This window comes from Mustela nivalis (genome assembly GCF_964662115.1).
Source record: "Mustela nivalis genome assembly, chromosome: 12".
In the NCBI taxonomy this organism is placed as follows: domain Eukaryota; kingdom Metazoa; phylum Chordata; class Mammalia; order Carnivora; family Mustelidae; genus Mustela; species Mustela nivalis.
In genome coordinates, this window is record NC_139031.1 from 53,812,706 (window position 1) to 53,834,792 (window position 22,087).

Below are 22,087 nucleotides of genomic sequence, written 5' to 3' on the forward strand. Positions count from 1 at the left end.
TGCATTCCCACACCTTATCTAATGACTGGCAAAAAGTCATCTTTTTCCAGCTCTTCACTCTTCATATGATGGCATATGTTATGCCTTCTAAATTACTGATTATGGTTCAAAGAAGACCACTCTAAATAGCAGGAGAAGAATGTATTAATCAAATATTTCTGTTACCCTGAATTTAACTGTATGTCTATAGATTTGGTCATAATTAATCATTTCCTGATATTATAATACAAAAGAGAAAGTCAGAGAGGTCCTTTAAAAGACTTGCTGTTAGAACTTTTTTTTTTAACTGCTATTAGGGAAGACACAATATAGTGTAATGGGTAAAATAATACAAAGATACAAATGTAGTAGAAAATAGCAGGCAGCTCTCTTTTGAATGTATGCATATAAAATATTTATATGTAAGTAAATTTTATATATCAGAAGAGAGAGCTTACATTTTTAATCTGACAGAATGAAAGAAAGCTTGAGACATTTCATCCAAACCTGCCTCCTGTACAGTAAGTATAGTTAATACATACCTAAAATGTCTGCTGAAAACCTCAGGGCAACTGAAATGAGCCTTAAATTACCTCCCCATAACCACCTAATCCTTCTTCCCATCTCCCCTTTTCCAAATCACAAAAATGACATCTCTAACCTCCACAATGTGTCAGATATAGCAATAATCAAATAGAATATAGGTAGAATAAAAGTTTGTAATAAAAAGCCAGTTTCGTGTTCACAGATTGACTGAGTTGCTGCTGGAGAAGGTGCCTTGACTAAACCTCGTAGAGCCTCATTTTTTGGCACATCTTTGACCAGTTAGGCGGTCCCAGATTCTGCCCATACTCAGCAATTCCTCATTCCTCCTAGGGAATTGTTCTGCCTCTTCTACAGCTCCTCCTCCACCAATTAAGGGGTCTGACACTGCCCATTGACCACGTTTATTTTTCTGCCTTTTTGGCACCAGGAGCTTGTCTTTTGTAGGATATAAGTGGAATTCTCTGCTGTCTGCAGGGCTTTCCCCAGGGAACAGAGCATGAAACCCAAACTTATATATAAAATCATATCCTGTTTGCAAACATCATATTCCCTTTGCTTCTCACTAATCTGGTCCTATAAACCCCAGCACAGCTTGAGAGCCCATTCCTCATCTAAACAAATGCCATAAGCTCCTTTATACTTTTACAACCATGTCAAAAAATAATATTGCCTGCCAATAGTGATGTGATTGGAGTTGCCTCCTCCGAGCCATAAAAGAAGTGCAGAGTCTGTTATCAATTTCTCTAAGTGTATCAAGGGAATTATGGGTCGATTCAGTTCCAAGTTATAAATGACAACTCAAAAGCCGCAGAAGCGTTTGAAGCTGGGAGCTGATGACGACATTATCATAAAAGCCTGCTCGTCCTTGCTTTTGTGGGGTTTTTTTGTGGCCTATCAAGTGAAGAGGGAAAAGTAAAGCTGAGAAATGATTTCAAGATTTCTTCACACAGCAGCAGGTCAGATGGCCAGAAAAATGATCACTATTTTTAGTGATAGACCCTTAGGAATGAGTACGAAAGTGGTCCTGCACTGGCTTTTATGTCCAGAGTCCCTTAATTATCTATTTCATTAGATGATGACTAAGTCCTGGGATTTGGTAAAATGCTCTCTGCAACTGATGCATTTTCTTGTACTGCAATCACACACTAATGAGAAGTGAGTCATACCATAGTAACTAACAAAATGAGAACCAAACACAAGGAATTAGAAATGCTTGTGAATGTTGCTCAAAATGCAATTCTGGAAAATGTACTTTAAAGCACCTTAAATACCATTTGCCCTTTGAGCAACTTAACCAACTACTGGCAAATTATCACAGGCAAAGAGTACACTTATCATGATGAGCACTGGATAATGTTTAGAACTGCTGAATCGCTGTATTTTACACCAAAAACTTATATAGCATTATATGTTAACTATACTGTAATTTAAAAACTTTAAAAATTATCACATGGAATTTTAGGAGAAAATTTAGTAAGTAGGGATTTTCTGATTTTACAATGTCCCTGGTAGTCTTCCCAAAAGCCAGTCAATCCATTAGCTTTCAGTAGGTATATAATTAAGCCATCCAGTAGCATGGTATAAATTCTAGTTACTAGAGTTTACTTATTGGGGAGCACTAAGTATTTTGGAATTTAAGTCAATCATGTAAACTGGAAGAGTACCTTAGCACAAGAGCAATATTGGTGTTTTCCAAGTTCTCCGAAGTGCCCCATGTTGTGAAGCTGGACCACTCTCACGTCATACTGGCTCTCTTTGTATATTTAATATGTCTAGGACTGTCCCCAAAGTAAAAATTTAGATGTTACAAATCTAGAGGATGCAGAGTTTCTCTGAGGACTTATATCAAAACCCAAGATCTGAGGGGCTAAAAGGTTTCTGAATACCTAAGAACACAATTTGGTTTCTGGGAAGAAAAATGGTCAAATCAAACTTGTTCTCTAGGGTACCAACATGGACAAGCTTGTGCATGCACATGCACGCATCATGCATGTTCACACTTACTTGGACCTACATAAAACCACCAGAAGACCTTCAGAAGACTAAGAGGTCAATCTGATAAACAGAAGTGCCTCTCTCCAGCACTCTACAGAATTGAAGTCCAACTAATCCAGTCTTCCACCTTCTGCCTCTGCTCGCTGTAGCTAGATTTATATACTACCATTGCTGCCACCAAGGTTAAAGTCAGTGTTTGGGGACATTAGCAAGGACTTAATTTATGATACTGACTATGCTTTGTGTTGGACATACAGGGACAAAAGCAGTACTCACTCTTCATTCCTTGGGCACTTCAAAGAGTTCACTAGAGCAGTTCCAGCTGAAGAATAAGAAGTTACCCTGGTACAGGTTTAGAGCAGTTGAGTAACAAGTACTTTGTGTTCAAAGACAGTGTAGTACAGGTACAATCCAAGTCAGACTTGGGAGATGGATCCTAAGGAGATGTCCTCATTTCAGGTCTGGGTCATGAATTAAGAGTAAAGGAGTGGGAGTTTGATGACCATCACTCATTTAAGAGCCATATCATGTATCTATCATATATCTCCCTAATTAGTTATTAGCTTTGTTTCATTCGCAGGTAATCAACCACTCTCTTAAAATGAGCACTTGAGATTTTAGAAAATAAGCCAAAACCCAGTGATACCTATTTTAAAGTCAGTTTATCCTCTGCTTTCACAAATGATTTTTCAAGTTCCTGGCTTCACAGTGGGTTTGCTAAAAATAAGGAAGGGTTTATGTAGGATGATGATTGTCTTGAGCTCAGGGTCAAAAAGTGAAGCTCACTGTTGAGCTGCTACAAAACAGACCATGCTATACTAGCCACACTGTTGCACTGCGAGGCTCTAGGGACTGTGGCCAGCCTGTTGAATATGAAAACCATGGAAGGACCTAAAGAACTCTTTTAGAACAGCTACACATGGACATGCACATCAACTTCACACTTTTTTAGCATTTTACCCTTTCCTGTGACTTCAGGAAAATGACATCCATTCTCTGAGCCTTTAGTTTCTCATCTGCAAATTAGTATTAATAGTAAGAACTATTTTACAAAGCTCTTATGAACCTCAGTTGTATGTAAGTGAACTGTAAAATCCAAGCAGATATTGGTTATTGTAGTTGCCATTCTTATTTCTAGAAAGGGCAGAATCATAGGTGAAGGACTAGAAAGATAATCCTTGTGAAGTCTAGAATCACTAAAATGATAGAATTAACTTAAAATATGTGGGATTTCCCTGTATAAAATTTAGTTAAATTTTGCCTAAAATATGACGTACACAGTTCTTTCCCTTCAATGTCCAAGAAGCCTAATTGATTTAAACTCCTCAGTGCTTGAAACCTGATCTAGAATTATCAGTCCTAACATGACTTAACACTTAGTTCTACAGGATGACTTTGTTACTGCTAAGGGTTAACTTTAAACAGATTGCAGGTTAAAGGATGTGTTCTAATTATCCACAAAAATGTAGACATTTTTCTTCACATGTCATTGGATTCAAACAAATTTGTCTTTGAAATGTGGTATAAATATCCTGGGTCAAAAAAGGCTTTGTTAATTACTCAAGATAAAAATGGCCCTAGGGGTTCACAAACAAAGTGTGCTACAATGCAAAGCACTTTGTGAAGATAATGCTATTTTCATCAGGAATATAATGTACTTGCATATTCAGTGTGACTCTATTGAGAACTGAATTCTACTGCAAAACTGCTAAACCTTCTTGTGTTTCCCCAGTTACATAAGTCTAGCAAAGCTAGCTTTATGGCATGTGACCTGTGCATTCACAAAGAACCCTAGAATTAGAAGGGCCCAACAGCTGGACTAATTCACTGTGTCGCCATCTTGGAATTCTTAATAAATTTTGAGCATGGAGATCTGCATTTTTACTGGGAATTGAGCTCTACAAATTACTTAACCAATCCTGAAGTCTAGGATAACTTTTATTGACACACAGCCTGAATAAATAAATCAAAAGAGATATTTTTGGCCATTTAAAACAGTAAACAAATTCATACTTACCCCAAGTCCACCACAAGGTAATGAGGAAAAAAACTTTTGAGAGGCATCACCTATACATTAAGAAGACATGTAAAAAATAAATCAATAGGGAATATAATTATAATTTTAAAAATTTTAGTTTATTAACACAAAATATGACACATAATATTTACCACTTGATTTAGAAGAAAATTAATCAAATTTTAAATAGGTACAAACTTAAAGCAAATGAATTATTACTATACATACAGTCTACTGCCCCACATGAACAAACATATACTTACGAAATTTGAGTCTCAAAAAAATTTTAGCAGCCCTACACATCATTTAATATATCACAACATCTCATATATATACATATATATATATATATATATATATTTTTTTTTTTTTTAACTTAAAATAACTCAGCCGGTCTCTCAGGATATCCCTCTAAAGTGATGTTTTGAGCTACAAGTTTTTGAAAAACACTGTCATTTTTAAAATGTTTTAAATATTAAAATATCTACTCAAATACACAGACTTTCAATTTCTACTTCAGATATAACTAAGACAAAGTATACTATAAGCCTCTTCAAAGTCCACATTTTTTAAACAAGCCAGGAAACACTATAATAAGGATAGCCTTTTTGGGAAATCTATATAATGTAAATAGAAATACATCTTCTTTAAAATGTATACCAAGGTCTTGCTTGTGACTGTCTCTTAGAATTGGCATTTCATGGAATTTTTAATCATTTTGTTTACCTACATTTTCATTTTCTACAGTATCTACATTTAATAGAGTAAACAAGAATATTCACTCCTAAACCTCCCTGCAAAGTAATTAAAGGAATAGACAATGATAATTTCTACCCCAAATCATTTGTTGTACTGATGATCAACAAAATGAAAAATAATGAAAATTGAAAATAGGTTTGTGGCAGACTTCACATGACATGTCAGCAAAAGTCTAGCTAGATTTTGTTGTCAAAGAAGAACATTTTTTTAAAACCTTTTTTTGTAAACAATAAATTGTGTTGATTTTTCAAATGGAATTGCTAATGGATGGGAAATGATAAGGAAAAATTAAAGTGCAAATGAAAACATAAGACATCTCATACAAATAAAGCTAGGAAAAAAAATAAGAAATCAACAAAAAAAAATAAGGAAGCCATGGAAAATTTTTACAACTAGAATAATGACATCAATAAAAAATACATTAAAAGAATTTATGGATAGCCTGGAGAAGGGCAAAATTTCTGTAAGTGATTATTGCTCATAACAATAGTTCTGTATTCCCGAATATTCTGCAAGGATGTATTAGTCACATGTGAAATTAAAATATATAATATTGTATATTTTAACCTTTGAACTCTGCATTCTACAGCCAGTGAAAAGGGATAAAGGTGATACTGCAATGTAATAAATTTAAAGTACTTTTTAAAAATCATTAAACTCTAAGAGAATAAAATAAATGATAAGCTGCTTAAGAATTGTTACTTAGTAATGTTTATAATACTATAAAACAGCCAAATAATCAATAATTTAAATTTAGTAATGTGTAAAAAAATTTTAATGCACTGAATTGACTGGATTTATTTTTTAATAATGGTACATTGCCTTATCCATGTTCTCAGATCTAGCTAGCTACAAGATAATGATAACTGAAACAGTTATCCTGAATAACAGGAATATTAATTCAAAGGAAAACCCTGCACCAGAAATGATTGGAGAAAATGTTTTTAAAGTGTCACCTTACAGGGCCTAGAGTATTTAAAGAGATAAATGGTGCCCATTTTCAAATCTACTCATTTTATAAGCTATAGATATCTCTCAAGATACAAAGACTGATAGGTCTGGTCATAACAAACTTTTATTTAAATCCTTCCTCCCTAACTCCAGAACATAACTATCAAAAACAGTAAAATCATTTTAACTCAGAAAATCACACAACTACATGCACAATGACAGATACCAACCCCTCTCCCTCTGTGCTGGGCAAGACTGGGGGAGAAAGAAGGATATATGAGAGTCAAAGAAAGGGTTAAAGAGAGGGAAAATATCTCAGTGTTTATAAATTTCTACATATTTGTACATAGCAACTTTAAACTGGTCTTTTAGATGGAAGTACAAAGTCACAAAAATTCAAATTTTATAAAAAAGAAAGATAAAAAAATAAAATTAAATAACAACAACAAATTTCATAAGGAACAAAAAAAGGAGGAAAAGTTGAACTTTTAAAAGAATGAGTTTTTTAAAAATGAGATTATTCACTTAGAATTTGAATTAAGGAACACAGCTAAGTTTCTGGATTCACATGAGAAACTGAAGTAGTTCAGAGGTATTATCAAAGTTGAATTTAGGAGCACCTCCCTGCCTCAGTTATTTAAGCATCTGCCTTTAGTTTGGGTCATGATCCTCTGGTCCTGGGATGGAGCCTTGCTCAGGCTTCCTACTCAATGGGAAGCCTGCATCTTCCCCTTCCTCTGCCCCTCTCCCCAGCTCCTGTGTGCACGTGCATGCGCCCTTTCCCTCTCTCAAATAAATGAAATCTTCCCCCCAAAAGTTGAATTTAGTGCTTAAAATCAGGATGTAACAGTGCAACATCCCTATTCATCTTTACTCATGTAGCCTGCACACAATATTGAAATTGTTGCACCGATCCCTGAGAGGTACCTATGGAACTTCTCATGTGTATCTAAAGCTAACTTAAATCACCAACTGTACAATTATTATCCACATTAAATGCTAAAATCTAATGACATATATGGCCAATTTATTTAAATTAAAACTGTAAAAACTACCAAGATATGGAAGCAGCCCAAGTGTCCACCAACTAATGAATGGATAAAGATGTGGTATATATAAAGAATGAAATATTACCCAACCATAAAAAAGAATGGAATCTTGCTATTTACAACTCCATGGATGGAGCTAGAGAGTATAATGCTAAGTGAAATAAGTCAGTGATAGAAAAACAAATACCATATGATTTCACTCACATGTGGAATTTGAGAAAACGCCTTTGTGGCTCAGTCATCTAATCGTTGGACTCTTGATTTTGGCTCAGGTCATGATCTCAGGGTTCTGGGATTGAACTCTGAGTCAAGTTCCACTGTGGGCATGGAGCCTGCCTAAGATTCTCTCTCTCCCTCTCCGTCAGCCCCTCCCCTGCTCACTAGCTCTCATGTACATACTTTCTCTCTTTCTCCCCCTCACTCTCGTTCTAAAAAAAACAAACAAAAAACAAGCAAGGAGAACTAGAAACACACAGAGAGAGACAAAACATGAAACAGACTCTTAATTACAGAAAACAAACTGATGGTTACCAGAGAAAGGGAGGGAGTGCATTAAATAGGTGATGGAGATTAAGGACTGCACTTGCTATGCTAAGCACCTGGTGTTGTACAGACTGCTGAATCAATCACCATATCATACACCTGAAGCTAATATTAACACTGTATGCTAATTAACTAGAATTAAAATAGAAACTTAAAAAAATGGGGATGGGTATAGTCCAATAAAACTTCATCAATGGACAGTGACAAAAAAACCCTGTTAAAAACTCAACAACTGATATTTGGTGTTTTCACGGCAAACATACATGAAAAAGATCTTTGTCCAGGTTCTAATTATATACTGGAATTCACTTTTAAATCACCACATTTTAAAATGATATATTTGTTGACAATTTTGAGAAAAGCGGTTTTGTTCAAAAGTGTCAAATTTCATTAAAAATTTGTATCGCCATGTTTCGTAAGTATAACAGTTTGGACTTGAAGTTTATTTCTTCATTTCTTCTATAGATATTCCTTTATCTCAAACACCTATGTGTAAGTTTATCCCAATTAACCCCAAAGTACCTACACCTATGCCTAGGTTGATTTATCATTTGAAACCATAATTAGAATAAAAAATTAGGAAGATTTTCTATTATGTTAAAAAATTATCAAAATGGACATAGCTTCTTTTCTTTAACTTCATGAGTATTTTTATCTTTTAAAACCATGAAAAGTTAACATTCAATTTACTTGATCTTTGTAGTAAACTAGATGGGATTATTAATTCATGTTAAAGTAAGAACACTGGGGCGCCTGGGTGGCTCAGTGGGTTAAAGTAAGGACACTTATTAAACAGTATCCAGAGCAAAAGAAGTACTTTATGTAAAAGATGTGCATGTTCAAAGGCTGATTCCTTCAAAAGAAATTGGAAAAAAAATAGATTATTTATGTTTGGACTGACTTGCCTTTACATTAACATATAACTTTAATTCTACTATACAAATTATTTCTCATGATCAAATTTTAACATGTTTTCTAAAAATTGAGTAATCTTTATGTTTCCATTTCTGTCATTTTCTCTCCAAGCTACAACTACCCACCCTACATGCATGCATATGCTCACATACACTCACCCATATACCTTTACTTCATCAATTTAGGGATGCCTGTCACTTGTTTTAAGAAGGCAGAATGGAAGCATTATAATAGTTAACTTTTAATTTCACTTTATAACTGCTTTACAAGATGCCTACCTACACATCATATACTTCCTTTTGTTTGTTTGTTTAAGATAATTTATTTATTTATTTATTTATTTGAGAGAGAGAAAGAGTGCGCGCATGTGCACATAAGCACTCAAAGTTGGGAAGGGGCAGAGAGAGACAGGAGAGAATCTCAAGCAGACTCCATGCTGAGTGAGAAACCCAAAACGGGGGCTTGATCATGACCTGAGATGAAACCAAGATTTGGATGCCTAACCAACTGAGCCACCCAGGTGCCCCCATATCCTTGTTTTTGAACTCTTTAGGGTCAGTTAACATAAGCCATTTATAAACAGTACTGAATTAGGTGAAAGAGTCTAATATTTTGGATCTGATACAATAGGTTTATTTGAAAGAAAGGGACAAGAAAAAGTCCTAAAATGCCTTTTTAGTTAAAATACTTAAAACATGATCCTTGTAGCATACATTGTCATGTCATGTATTATTTCATTATAAAAGATTAATGAATTTAATATAATTAGTATTAACTGTTCTGGCTAAAATTAGGTTTTGTCATAAACTTTTCTGAAATCTGTTGTTTTATCACTCATGTAAGTTTATGTCTGAAACATAAATTTTATTTTAAAATCTGATGGCAAATGTATGAGGATTATATATTAATTAAAATTTATATTTATTAATTTCATACTTTGTCATCTACTTTACTATTTAATTCCATAGTTAAGGCATTCATTAAATAGATTATACCAAGATTTAAAATGCGAGATGCCTGGCTGGCTCAGTTGGAAGAGCATGCAACTCTTGATCCTGGGATTGTGAGTTTGAGCCCCACATTAGGTATAGAGATTACTTAAAAAATAATAAATTTTTTTAAAAAATGCAATCTTAACTATAAAACACAGTGTTCTAGCAGAGTAATAAGGAGTTTTAACTTAAAGTAGGTTGGTTCTAAGCCCTTTGTTTGTTAAGATCATAGAAAAAACTGAAAGACACAAAAGAAATTGAAAAGGTGAAGATAAATTTGCATAAAAATGTGAAAACTTTTTTTTCTTTTGTTTAGAACGTAAGCATTTAGTTTAAAAATGTAAGCAAACAAACTCAACAATGCAGCCATTCCTGTAGGCTAAAACATAGTGAACAAATACTATTCAAATAAACGTTAATTTAAAAGTAAACATCATGGAACTGCATTATCATTTTTTCTAATGCGAGTTTTTCTTAATCTACACTGGCTTTTATTGTAAATGACTCATTCCACAGAGCTGTTGGAAAAGCTGATTTTTTTTGTCACACTGCTTGCCAAGTATTTTGAACTGACAACAGCATTGACTAATGATAGTGCTGGAATGTGCTGTTCTCAGTAGAATGGAGACCCATACAGACCTAGGAGTGTCCTGGGGTCCAGCTTCTGTCCATCCAGGGGGTTGGTGCCATACAACAGTGAGTGATGTTCAGAATGAACAAGCTGTATTTCCTCCAGGCTGGCTTTTCGACCTTGGATTCGCTGAAAGAAAATGGGAGAAGCCTACAGTACTCCACTGACAACATTTAGAAAAAAGTAAGACCTAAGTCACATTTAAGATGAGTAACAATGAACCAAATTTCATCATGCAGGAATGTGACACTGATTTGCTTAGGAAAGTACCATACTAATATTTGAAAAATGGAGTATATGCAAGGTTCAGATCCAATGGATTGCTTATGCCTAACTGAGTAACTGACATAAAGCACAGTCTTCTTTGGCATAAAAAATAAATCTATAACAAAAAAATCAATAGTTAATTCCTTCATAAAGTATCTGCTTAAAAACAAACAGCAGATTAAAAAAATGAAAAACAACGACGACAACAAAAAACAAGGGCTACTGTTTGGCTGAGAAGTAAATTCATTAAAATATTATTTACACTCACCTGTAGAAGTTGTTGGAATAAATTCTTATTACTTCTTAAAGAACATAAGTACCAATAGATTTTAATGTATTTGATTATCACCAAAATGCTGATCACTTCATGTGTGTGCACCTCACAGAGTTATTAATCTAGATCAATGTTTCAAAGTGTGTCTTATGGGGTCAGTAACATTTCAAGAACGGTTCATGAACGGTCTGTGAAGAGGTCTATATAGAAATTCAGAGTAAATATTTAGAAACTTTTATAGTAATTGGACAGACTATTTTTATGTCTATTGGGTCTAACATAAATTTGGGTATCTTCTATTTTTATTTTATTTTTATAGTAATTTAATGTATTTTATAAAACCACTAGTCTGTGACAGAATAGAAATTTAACAAAAACAAAAACTGCTGTTTAGCCAGAGATAGTCTGACCCACTCTAGACTCAGTCAATATTTTTATGCACATACTAGGCAGAAACTTGAACTTCAACTAATAAAGCCTGGTCCCTCAATATAGACAAAAGTGTACATTAAGTAAAACCTCAGTTAGTCAATATGCAAAGTATTCTTCCTGGCCACATTTCTCAGCTGGCATATCTACAAGCCCAATAAATATGCTGGGGATGCCTCTGTGGCTCAATCGTTTAAGCATCTGCCTTTGGCTCACGTCATGATCCTAGGGTTCTGGGATCGAGTCCCACATTGGGTTCCTTGATCAGCAGGGAGCCTGCTTCTCCTGCTGCCTGCCACTCCCCTTGCTTGTGCTTGCTTGTTCTTTCTTGTTCTGACAAATAAATAAATAAAAGCTTTAAAAAGTTAAAAAAAAAATTTAAAAACATCATGCTGGCATATGAAGTTAATCAGCTGTGCTTTTGAAAACTGCTGTGCTTTCTAAATTAGCCGGGCCATATTAACATTTCACTTAAAATATGTATTACAACAAGGTACTTGTAATGTAATTCCTAGTATCTTATTAGTAGAGAACTACACTGAAATTCAAAGAGAATCCACTCAGGGAATGCTGTGCTCTCATGTTCCTGACAATGGAATCACCAGTTGACAAGGAAATATCAGGAGACAGCAACACCTCTCTCAAGACCAGGACAATTCCATACTCAACCTCCCTAATTTAAGGAGATATGGTTGCTGTTGATGTTAAAAAGAAGAGGCTGGAAAAATCTCAATATGCTAACACTTCCTAGGGGTTTACTAAGTAGAGGGCAGAGCTGTGCTTGTCGCAGAAAATAAATCATCATGTCACAGTGAGAGAGGATTGGTGGGAGACCGAAGGGGTAAGAACAAGGCAGTGGAAATGAGGTAAAACAAACTTTTTGACACTGTGCCAAATAAACAAATGTTTATGGAATTTTCTTTGTTATAGCATTGAAGTTCCCAGTTTTTGAAACCCAATTTACATTCCTAGGAATTTACATTCCTAAAAAAATTTTTAAATCCTTCAGAGAAATCACTTCCAGTTAGGTGTTGAATGATGAAATTAAACCAAAAGTAATGCAGAAGATGAAGGCAAATTTAATGATGGCCACTTGGTCAACCACTGCTCTGATCAATAAACAAACATGTTACTAACATAGGTGGCTTGCCGGTAAACACCAAATTCAGAAGCATTTACGGAAGACCAGAACAAAGAAAGAGAAGTGGCAAATAATGAGATAAAATAGGCAAGAGAAAGTTCAAAGAAATATTAAAGGTTAACATTTTAACTGTGAGATTTCAGCTGGTGGAAAATCCCCCAAGATAAACAGTGGTAACTCCATGGTCTGAGTCATCTAAACTTGGAATGAGCACAGCACTGGAAACCAGACTGTGGTGACCAGTCTTAGTCTGGCTGAATAATGAACAACATGAAATAATAGGGCTTCCAACTCTCCTTTCTGTGAGTCTATGAAACTGACAGCCACTAACATTTCACATGCTGATACTGTGAAACATCTATATCTAAAACAATGTCAGTTCTATAGCTAACAATCAAACCCATGTTTTGACTACTACCATAAAGTTCTGTCAATTCTTTTCCCTTCCCTTTTTCTAAAGATATTTTTTCAACTTTAAATTGAATTTTTGCCTCTGGCATAACATTAAATACCATTAATAATAAACATATCTTTATGTTTTCAGAGACTAGTCACATATATTTACATACCATACACTTCATGCTTGCCCCAACTCCTTTCTCATTCTCCCATAATCCCACTAGCATTTATGCTGAATGCTCAATCACACATTTCAAAACTAATCTGCTAACAAGATTTAATTATTGATGGTAGCCCAAATGCTGATAAATCATAAAAGGACACCTGTTAAATCTCGGTCATCCTCTTGTGTAATATCACAAGATAGGACATCTGGTGCAGCCTATTTAGCACTAACTTACTCAGAAAATACTCTGCTCTAGTTTACACTCTTGCCCTACCTTTCACTATTAAAATGTAACACAGTTTCCAAGTTGGCACTTTGATTTCTTTGTGTCCCCCTTCTCTGCTCCCTTATGACTCCAAAGAAGTATTTTATACTTGTTCTTTTCATTATTTAGAAAAAATTTCTTAAAAAATAATTACACCAAGTATTCTTATTCTTGATAATCACTGCTCTTCAATAGATGCTAGACAACAAACCCTACAAAGAGGATGTACATGTTTCTACAAAAAGGGAGCAGTAAAAACCAACTCAGTATGAAAAATGTTTCTACCTGGAGAAATGATCTGGAGAATGCATGTTTTGAGATTTATATCTCACAGGGGGACTACTGTGGGAACCTGGTGGATGACTAAGCTGAAAATTCTGAAATAGCAATAGTTTTCCTTCCTAACACACAGGATCTCCTGGAGTAGTTCCATTTTGTGTCACTTTTATCAGATGTCTTAAATTTGTCACATTCAACTTTTCCTCTCAAATTGAGGTTCCCAACTGTTCTCTTTCTGGTATTATCATCAGCAATTTATTGTATGTTTATGCTTAAATATAGATATTTTCATTTAAGCCCTTCCCATATTTTCTATTTCCTGTGTAGCCTTTATTCTTTCATTCCCCTCTCATGATGCTCTCTTGAGTCAAAAGTCAACAGCATAATGAGTCACAAAATAGGATAAAGTGCTCTGATAATTGTATAGGGAGATACTGATTTCTGTTCTCAGAGATACTTAGCTTGCAGGATGTTTATCTAAAGTCATCTAAGATTCTGACCAAAAGGATTTTTGAGAATATTTGAGTATATTTGAATATTTGAGAATATTTGAGTATATTCTGAGTATATCTAGACACTCAATGCATATAAGGGATGGCATTCTTCTGGGTCTTTCTTGCTTGAAATCCAAATATAGGTCTTAAACACCTTACCAATATAGGCTTAGGAAAGAAAATGTACAGTTCTTCTTTCAATTTCCCAATAAAGAAGCCCTGTGATGTAGGATGTATTCACTATAATATTTTTATTCTCTGTGACTTGCATTCAAGCAGTTCTTCCCTGAGAGTAGTAAAGAAACTAATGTGCAGAGTACCTACTCTTAGTGCTAAGCACCTGGGTATATGATCTTATTTAGTTCAGAGCCCCAAACAGTCTACATTCAGGTTGGAAGTTTGACTAAAGTTATGTAAAATGACCATATCATTGAGTCTCACAACACACCATGGTTCTTTCCTAAAGAAATAGTCTTTCTGAAATAAAGCCCGTTAATGCAACCTGATTATAAAAGGAATGTTCTGAACATGAGCTACAAAGTCATACTGTGACAGGATAAAATGCAGCCTACCCACCCCACCCACACACAGAGCACACACACGGCATACATTCATATCTTTTTTTTCTGCCAAGGAGCAGGGGAAAAAGGAAACAGTTCTATTCCTTCCCCTCCTGTGTTCAAAGCCTGGATTGAGGCCAGTGTCCTAATCAGTTCTCATTGGCCCTGGAGGAATCAGAACCTTTTGTAAAATATAATAAAGGGCATAAAATCATGATAAAATGCATGAAAAAGCAGTGCCTTTGGTTAGGGAACTAGAAATAATTTAGCAGAACAGATGGATTGCATTGGTTTGGTATTATTGAGGACATGAAAGGGCTCATTTTGTGGCAGTTCCAAACTAAGAGAAAATGTCCAACTTAAATTTGACAAGTCAAAGTACCTGCCTCTGCTGGGGGAGACCCCATTTTCTTTAATCATTTTCAAAGTGGTGACATATTAGGCAACAATTTTCCCTGAAATATTTCATTTTCTGAAGATATTTCATCCAGTGTCCCTAAATATAGGGATGCTTTTTTATTTTTTTTTTCTACAAAAATTCATCAGGTTTCAGACTTTGAAAGTTAAAGAATCATAAATGACATAGGAGAGTCAAAGTTACCTTCTGTTACAAATTCCATACTTAATATTTAATAGATCAGTTCACGGCCTGTTCATTTTTCTTAATACATTTCTCTCTCTTAAATGAATTTAAAAATCTGGTCTCATTTCTCATGCCCAAGTGTACCTACTGGAGTTTTCAAAGGCTACAACCAATTGTTTCTTCAAATTTTACATAAATTTACTACATAAATTTTACTACATAAATTACATAAATTTACATAAATTTACTACAAATTTTACATTCAATCCTCTCCCCCGCAACTGTGTTCTTTCCTTCTAACATCCCTTGTGGTCCAATAACCTTTTCTTGTCAGAGCTTTTTTTACAAAGAAAGGGAGAGAAAGAAGGAAAGAGGAAATTAAGCAGACAGGTAGTCCAACAGCCTGTGGTTCTTCTGTCAGTCACATGGAAAGAAAATAAACTACAAGCCAAGAGCCCTGAGTTCTAGGTTCTGACTCTCACCTATCTTTAACATGCCCATAGCTAGCTATAAGACACTTTTCTGGACCATTGTTTCTCTATTTATATAAACATTAGGGGGTTGGACCAAATTACTTTGACATCCTCCTTTAGTCCTAAAATGGTAGGATTCTATGTGAAATAGTCTTAAACACAAAAACCCAACAAAATATCCTTTAATTTATAGATTTGTCTCAGGCAAGCAAACATAATAATCAGAGCAATAAATTACTATTGTTGAGGCAAGAGAGGAGATCTCACTATGAAGGTTTTCAAAGGAATACTAGCTATTTTTTGAAGCCAATTCTTATATGCTTAATCATAACTGAAAAATAAAAGTATTTCTTAGAATTCACATCACTATCCTATGATAACTTCAAAGTAATGAACACTTCTGCCAATTTTTAAGTTTGTGTATGAAACTTCTGAGTTAATACTACCCGTTTCTTAGATTTATAAATGCCAGCTTCTGTTACTCTCCCATCTTCAAATATTTGACTCCATTAACCTTTGTGTCTCTACTTCATTAAGCTTTGTTAAGAAGCTCAGCTTCTATTGCAGTGATTTTTAATATTATCTGCACCTCAGAATGAGCTGTGGAAGTTTAAAAGATATTGCTACCTGGGTCCTATTTCCAGAGCTTCCGATTAACTTTACCTGGGGACAGCCTGGGCATCAAGATAGTTAGAACCACCCTGTGGGTTTTAATGGGCATCTTAGGTACAGAACTACAGGTTAGATGGAACTGTCCATTCATTCTGCTCTTAAGTGAATTCAAGAAACTGACACTCTACTAACCCACATTTCAAACTAAAGAGTAGTTACAGTAAATGGTTATCACAACGAATGTTGGGAAGTAAAAAAGTTCTATCTGTTCTTCAAAACTAGTGCCTCCACTTGCTTGTAAAACTGTTTGATTCAGTCATTACAATTTATGTAAAAATATTTCAGGGTGCATAGAGCAGTTAAAAGAGCACTTGAGAAAAATAGCAAATCCCATCCAATAATAAAGGTCTGAGTGGTAAAAAGTATATGTACTATATATTTTTTAATGTTTTCTTTTCACTCATTTCAAAACATTATGCTCATCAAAAAAGTAAAAAATGTTACCCTTTAGTGTCAACTGCTCAGTTTTGATGATTTCATGTAACTAAATCTCCTACATTATAATTATCTTGTAAATAACTATAAATGAACATTTTATTGGTTTGAGTTAAAGGAATGATATTTTAAATAGTAATTACATATGAAACAAATTTTATCACAATAAATATACTTTAGAACTGCAATTTTCAGATGGTTGAAAAACATGTAACTATTCATTTTTGTTAATAGGCTTTAATGCTGCTATTTTTAAAAAATCCTATATCACTTTCCAAATGGACTCAGAAGGGCAGCCTGTTTTTTTTCCTTTTGTTGGTTGTTTTCCACATTAATTCTTCCTTTTTTGCAAAAATAAAAATCAAACAAAAAAATTCTAAATCATCTTTATTCTGATTATAGGCTGCACAAGTAATTTTAATGTATTTATCTGCCTAGGTCAACTCTATGATTTACAAATATCTCTCAGAATAATGACATCATATACCATGGTTTACTCGTCACATCTAGATCATTTGTACTGCTTCTCAAGACTGCCATATCCTTTAGAAACAAATCACAAGACTCCCTTACTGCTTTGTGGTTAGATTCTAAGACACAAACACACACACAAAAAAAATGTTTTGCCAACTAAACAAAACAGTAAGCTGTTATGTGCTGCCATCTAGTTAGATTACTCTATAAAACAAATGTTTAATGAACTGAATTAAATTGCAGTATTTAATGTTTCTGACTGATGTCAGAAAATCTCCACATTCCAAAAGTATTTCTCCAAAGAGTATTATATTTATTTAGATTTGCAAAAGGTCTTTTAAAATTACCTGTATGTGCAGGCAAAGCATGGGATATAGCCTTGAGTTTCTTAGCATCTTAAGATTTTACATTAAAGCTGCTCTCATTGGAACTGCTGAGGAAGTCCCAGAAGGGGCAACAGTAGCTTGGTTTCAGGTCCCAGAACTGTTTTGTAATTACTTTGTGTTGGCACTTGAATAAAAGAGTTAAACATTTCAGCACAGTATGTTGCTTATGGTTTTTACTTATGAATTAAGCGAAACAAAGTTATTCAATATTAGTCACAAAGAGCCAATGCAAATTCCACATAATATGTAATCCAACAAAAGCATTATAAAATGTTATTATTCTCAAAACAAATGTGAGAGCAAGCAAATGTCTGTGGGTGGCTTGGTGGGGCTGAGAGTCATGAACATTTCTGGAAAAACAACTGCAAGTGCATTTCTAACAGACGATGGGTCATTCTCTGCAATTTTTTAAGCGTAGAAAAGCACATTCTTTTTTTCAGGGCACACACATTTTGAAGCCTGGATACCTAATCAAAGGGCTTGTTCCTAAAAAGGGCACCAAATGACCCCTCCAGATTCATTTCTCATGGTGATAAGAAAGCTGATGATTTTGCTTTTTGCTCCCAACAGAATCACTAAACTAAATATGAATGATTCAATAGGGGAAAAAATTAAATAGTACTGGCATGAAGGACTACTAACTACCTCAATTTAAAAGAAAACAACAGTGCCATGTCATGCCAAAAGAACTTAACCCATGTTACCACTGTAATCTAATATAATGAAGACTAATGTTTTCTCTGGCTGATAATCAGGACTAGTAAGCACAACCAATTTACACTATAGCTTACAAAATAAAAAAGCAATAGGTTTACTAAATATCCTAAGAATTTCTTCTACTCTTAACCAAAGAAAGTGCTATGTTCCAAATGAACTCCTTAGCCATCTAATTTCATATGATGCCAGAACTGGAAAAGATCCTAGCAAATATCCTTCCTAAGAGCCTCATCTTACACATGGGAAAGCCAAAGATCAGTAAGGTTAAATGATTTGACAAAAGTATACAGATAATTAATGGCAGAACAAAGGTCAAATGTAATGTTGAACCATTTCCCTTGAAGGAATCCATGTTGATTAATTTTCCTAAATAAACTGATATAATACATAAGTCTGATTTGTGGATCAGTCTATTACTTTGAAACAAAGGACGACTTTAAATGTTTTCAACTTGCCATCTTTTCTATCATATCATTGTTTAATTGCAAAATTGACTATTCTGTTGGTTGAAGGAAGCTGACTTTTCTCTGAATGCCAATAAAATTGAGAATCCTTACCATTTTTCCCAGTGAAACAGTAATCCTAAAATGAATGTGAATAAAAACAGAAAGAGAACTAAATCTTTAACATTATAAGGTCTGGAATATTTCCCTCCTTGAATTCTAGGTCTAATATTTCTACTTCTATCTCTTGTTCAGATGGCGCTTCTGATGCTGTCAAGACTATGAAGACAACAGACCACAGTCTTTCTCATTTTATTTCTTCCCCAGGCTCAATCAGTAAGAGTCTTTAAAATCACTGCAACATAAACTAGTGACTCAAAACCCCTGGCAATTTTGTGATTATCTATTTATTTATGTGATCATTTGATTAATGTCTGCTGAACCCACTAGACAGTAACCTCTTGGAGGCAGGGTATGCATCTTTTCAGTACTGCTTTTCCAGCTCATAACACAGGAGGCTGGAAAACTCAAAATTTTGATATACTGTTTTTTTGAATGGATGCATCCCTTTAAAGCGTGGCGGCCAGATCAGCAGTCTCAGGATTACTCAGATACATGTTAGTAACATAAATTCGTAGACCTCACCCCAATAAGACTCCACTACTGCTGAATCTAAAACTCTGAGTCTGGAGCTCAGCAATCTGTGTCTTAGCATTCCCAATGATTCCCAATCATTCCCAATGATATACTAACACTTGAGCACCACTATAATAATAAATGAATACCACTTACCCAGCCATGAGTTTCTGCTTGCTGGCCAGCAATACATCCCTAGAACTCTGTTGATTCCTTCACTGAAAGCAAAGGCTAATCACTAACTATGGGTAGCTACACAAACCTGGCATGAAATAATGTTGGAAGACAGCAAATCACTCTCTGGATGTTGGGGGGAAAACCCAGCTTCTAGGTGTTGTATTCTTATGAGATTATATCCTTTTCTACAAAATCTAATAAATCCTCTCTCCTTTGAGACAACTGAGCTGAGTTCTTACTGCTCACAACCAGGTCAGGAATTTGTCTATACATAGCTTAGGAAGGAGTGATAACCTAGACACAAGGGCTGGTACTCCTATCTCTGGTGTCTTAGACACATAGATATTACCCTCTCAGTAATGCATACTCTAGATATAATCAAGTGAGGGAAAAGCTGCACTTTAACTCCTGATAGTCTTACCTATGCAAATTTAGAAAGAAAGGTTTCATTCTCCTTAAGCCCTTCAGCCACCCTGGTAAATATTCATTAATATCCAAGCTGAAACCTAATTTTTTTCTTGGAGCAAGTCAAGTCCAACTGGAAGATACTGTCATTGGCCTTTCTCTTTAGAAGGTTCATAAACACTAACCAGAAAACCTGTTAGCCTATATAGGACACTTTCTGCCTCTTTAACTGGTTAATACACCCACCATATACCTAGCCACTTGCCACTTATAGTATACTTCTCTCCTGATTTTTCAACAACTGACTGTATTGAATTTCAGTGAATTGCTAAAAGGCTAGATATATGTTTCTGTCATTTTTCTCTTCCACATCATTGAAACTTTCAAAATAATTTGGCTTGAGACAGAAAGATTAGCATCCTTGAAAGATGATTTAATAATATATTAATAAATGTGCATATTAGATTTAACTTGTCAAATCAAAAACTTCAAAAGAAAATCCACAACAAACATATATAATTTATTTTATTTGCATTTATTAGAGAGAGTACTGGCTAAGGAAGTAGATTCTACTATTTCTGAGTAGGCTAAATTGGTTTGAAATAATCTCTGTATGTTCCCTTTTTATTTTTTCCCCAACTCATCCAATAGAAACAACCAGGAAAAAAAATAAGCCATTTTTCTTGTGGTTCTGTTTTATCCCTTCTGTTACTTTGTTTTATTTTATTTTATTTTTATTAAATTGATTTATTTATTTTCAGAAAAACAGTATTCATTATTTTTTTTACAACACCCAGTGCTCCATGCAATCCGTGCCCTCTGTAATACCCACCACCTGGTTTATATAGAACCTGAAAGTCTCTGGAAAAGGGTAATGTCTGTTTGTTACAGATCATTTTTAAAATTCCATTTTGAATATTCCTAAAAACATTTACACACAAAGATACATCAAATTCCTAGGTATATTAAATTGTCTTTTAATGGTTTTAGAAATTCCATTTATGATTAGGTCAGCATAAAGTCATAGATACCAGATAATATAGGAGCAAATAAATATATCATGGGCAACAATTTCATCACTTAAGAAATCAAACTGGTGAACTGTTTTCAGACAATGTTAGCAGAAAGAGTGTTTTACTTGTATTACTGTGAAGTTATGGATCATACTTATAAAAGGAAATCTGCTGATCTGGGCTTTCAAGTGCATTATCTGTAACTGTGATAGTTTACCAGAGAGACACTTATTTAGCTGACTGGGCTGAGGCTAGACTCACTCGTTCTCATCAGCCCCTCTATATTTGTGCCATTTCACCCTTGGACTGATATCACATCAGTCAGTGCTGTTTTGTAAATTGAATTTTATGCTTTCAAATAATACAGGACTAAAGTAATGTGATGAATAAGGAACTGAAAAAGAAGACTGATCAGAAATGGGTAACAGATTTTTAAACGTTAAGACTAGTGTGAGCTATATTACATTCCATTTATTTCAGCACTTTGCTCCTTTCATAACCAGTATTCCTTCAGGTAATACATTTAAGGAATACCATGATCTAACAATGCATTTGAATACTGGGATCTACCACTGTTAACTGAAGTGGCTGGGGTAAGGCTCCAGGATACAATAAAGACCTGAAAGTGAAAAAAAATGTAAACAGCAATGCCTTAGTTGGCAAAAGCACAGAAAAAAAATGCCATGCTGGAAAACATCTATAGTTAATGCAAAGGTGAAACAAGAATGTTCACATGAATCAATGTTCATTAAGACCAGTTCACTACAGGTAAGTCCCCTTGCTGGTTTACTTTGTTTACTTCATACAGAATTGTGTAGACGACAGAGTGGTTTAGCCTCCAAACTGGTAAGAACTAGATTGGATTTCCTTCACTCATCTGCAAAGACTGACAACAAAACCAAAGAGCAACATGTTAAATTGTCAGTCTGTAATAACAAGGACTCTATTTGTCTTGTGAAATTCTGTAATTCTAGTCTCTAGAACAACGTTTGGGACATGGTATAGACCCGGCAAGGGGGCGG

General features: G+C 34.6%; 1 protein-coding gene across 1 annotated transcript in view; it reads right to left on the reverse strand.

The window, feature by feature from the left end:
- HDAC9 (histone deacetylase 9) overlaps positions 1-22,087 on the reverse strand; it is a 662,132-nt gene that overhangs the window by 206,443 nt on the left and 433,602 nt on the right. The window contains exons 15-16 of the mRNA XM_082692420.1: positions 10,386-10,506; positions 4,538-4,587 (exon numbers count right to left, since the gene is read on the reverse strand). Coding sequence (XP_082548546.1) covers positions 4,538-4,587; positions 10,386-10,506 — 171 coding nt within the window. The remainder of the gene's footprint in view (positions 1-4,537; positions 4,588-10,385; positions 10,507-22,087) is intronic.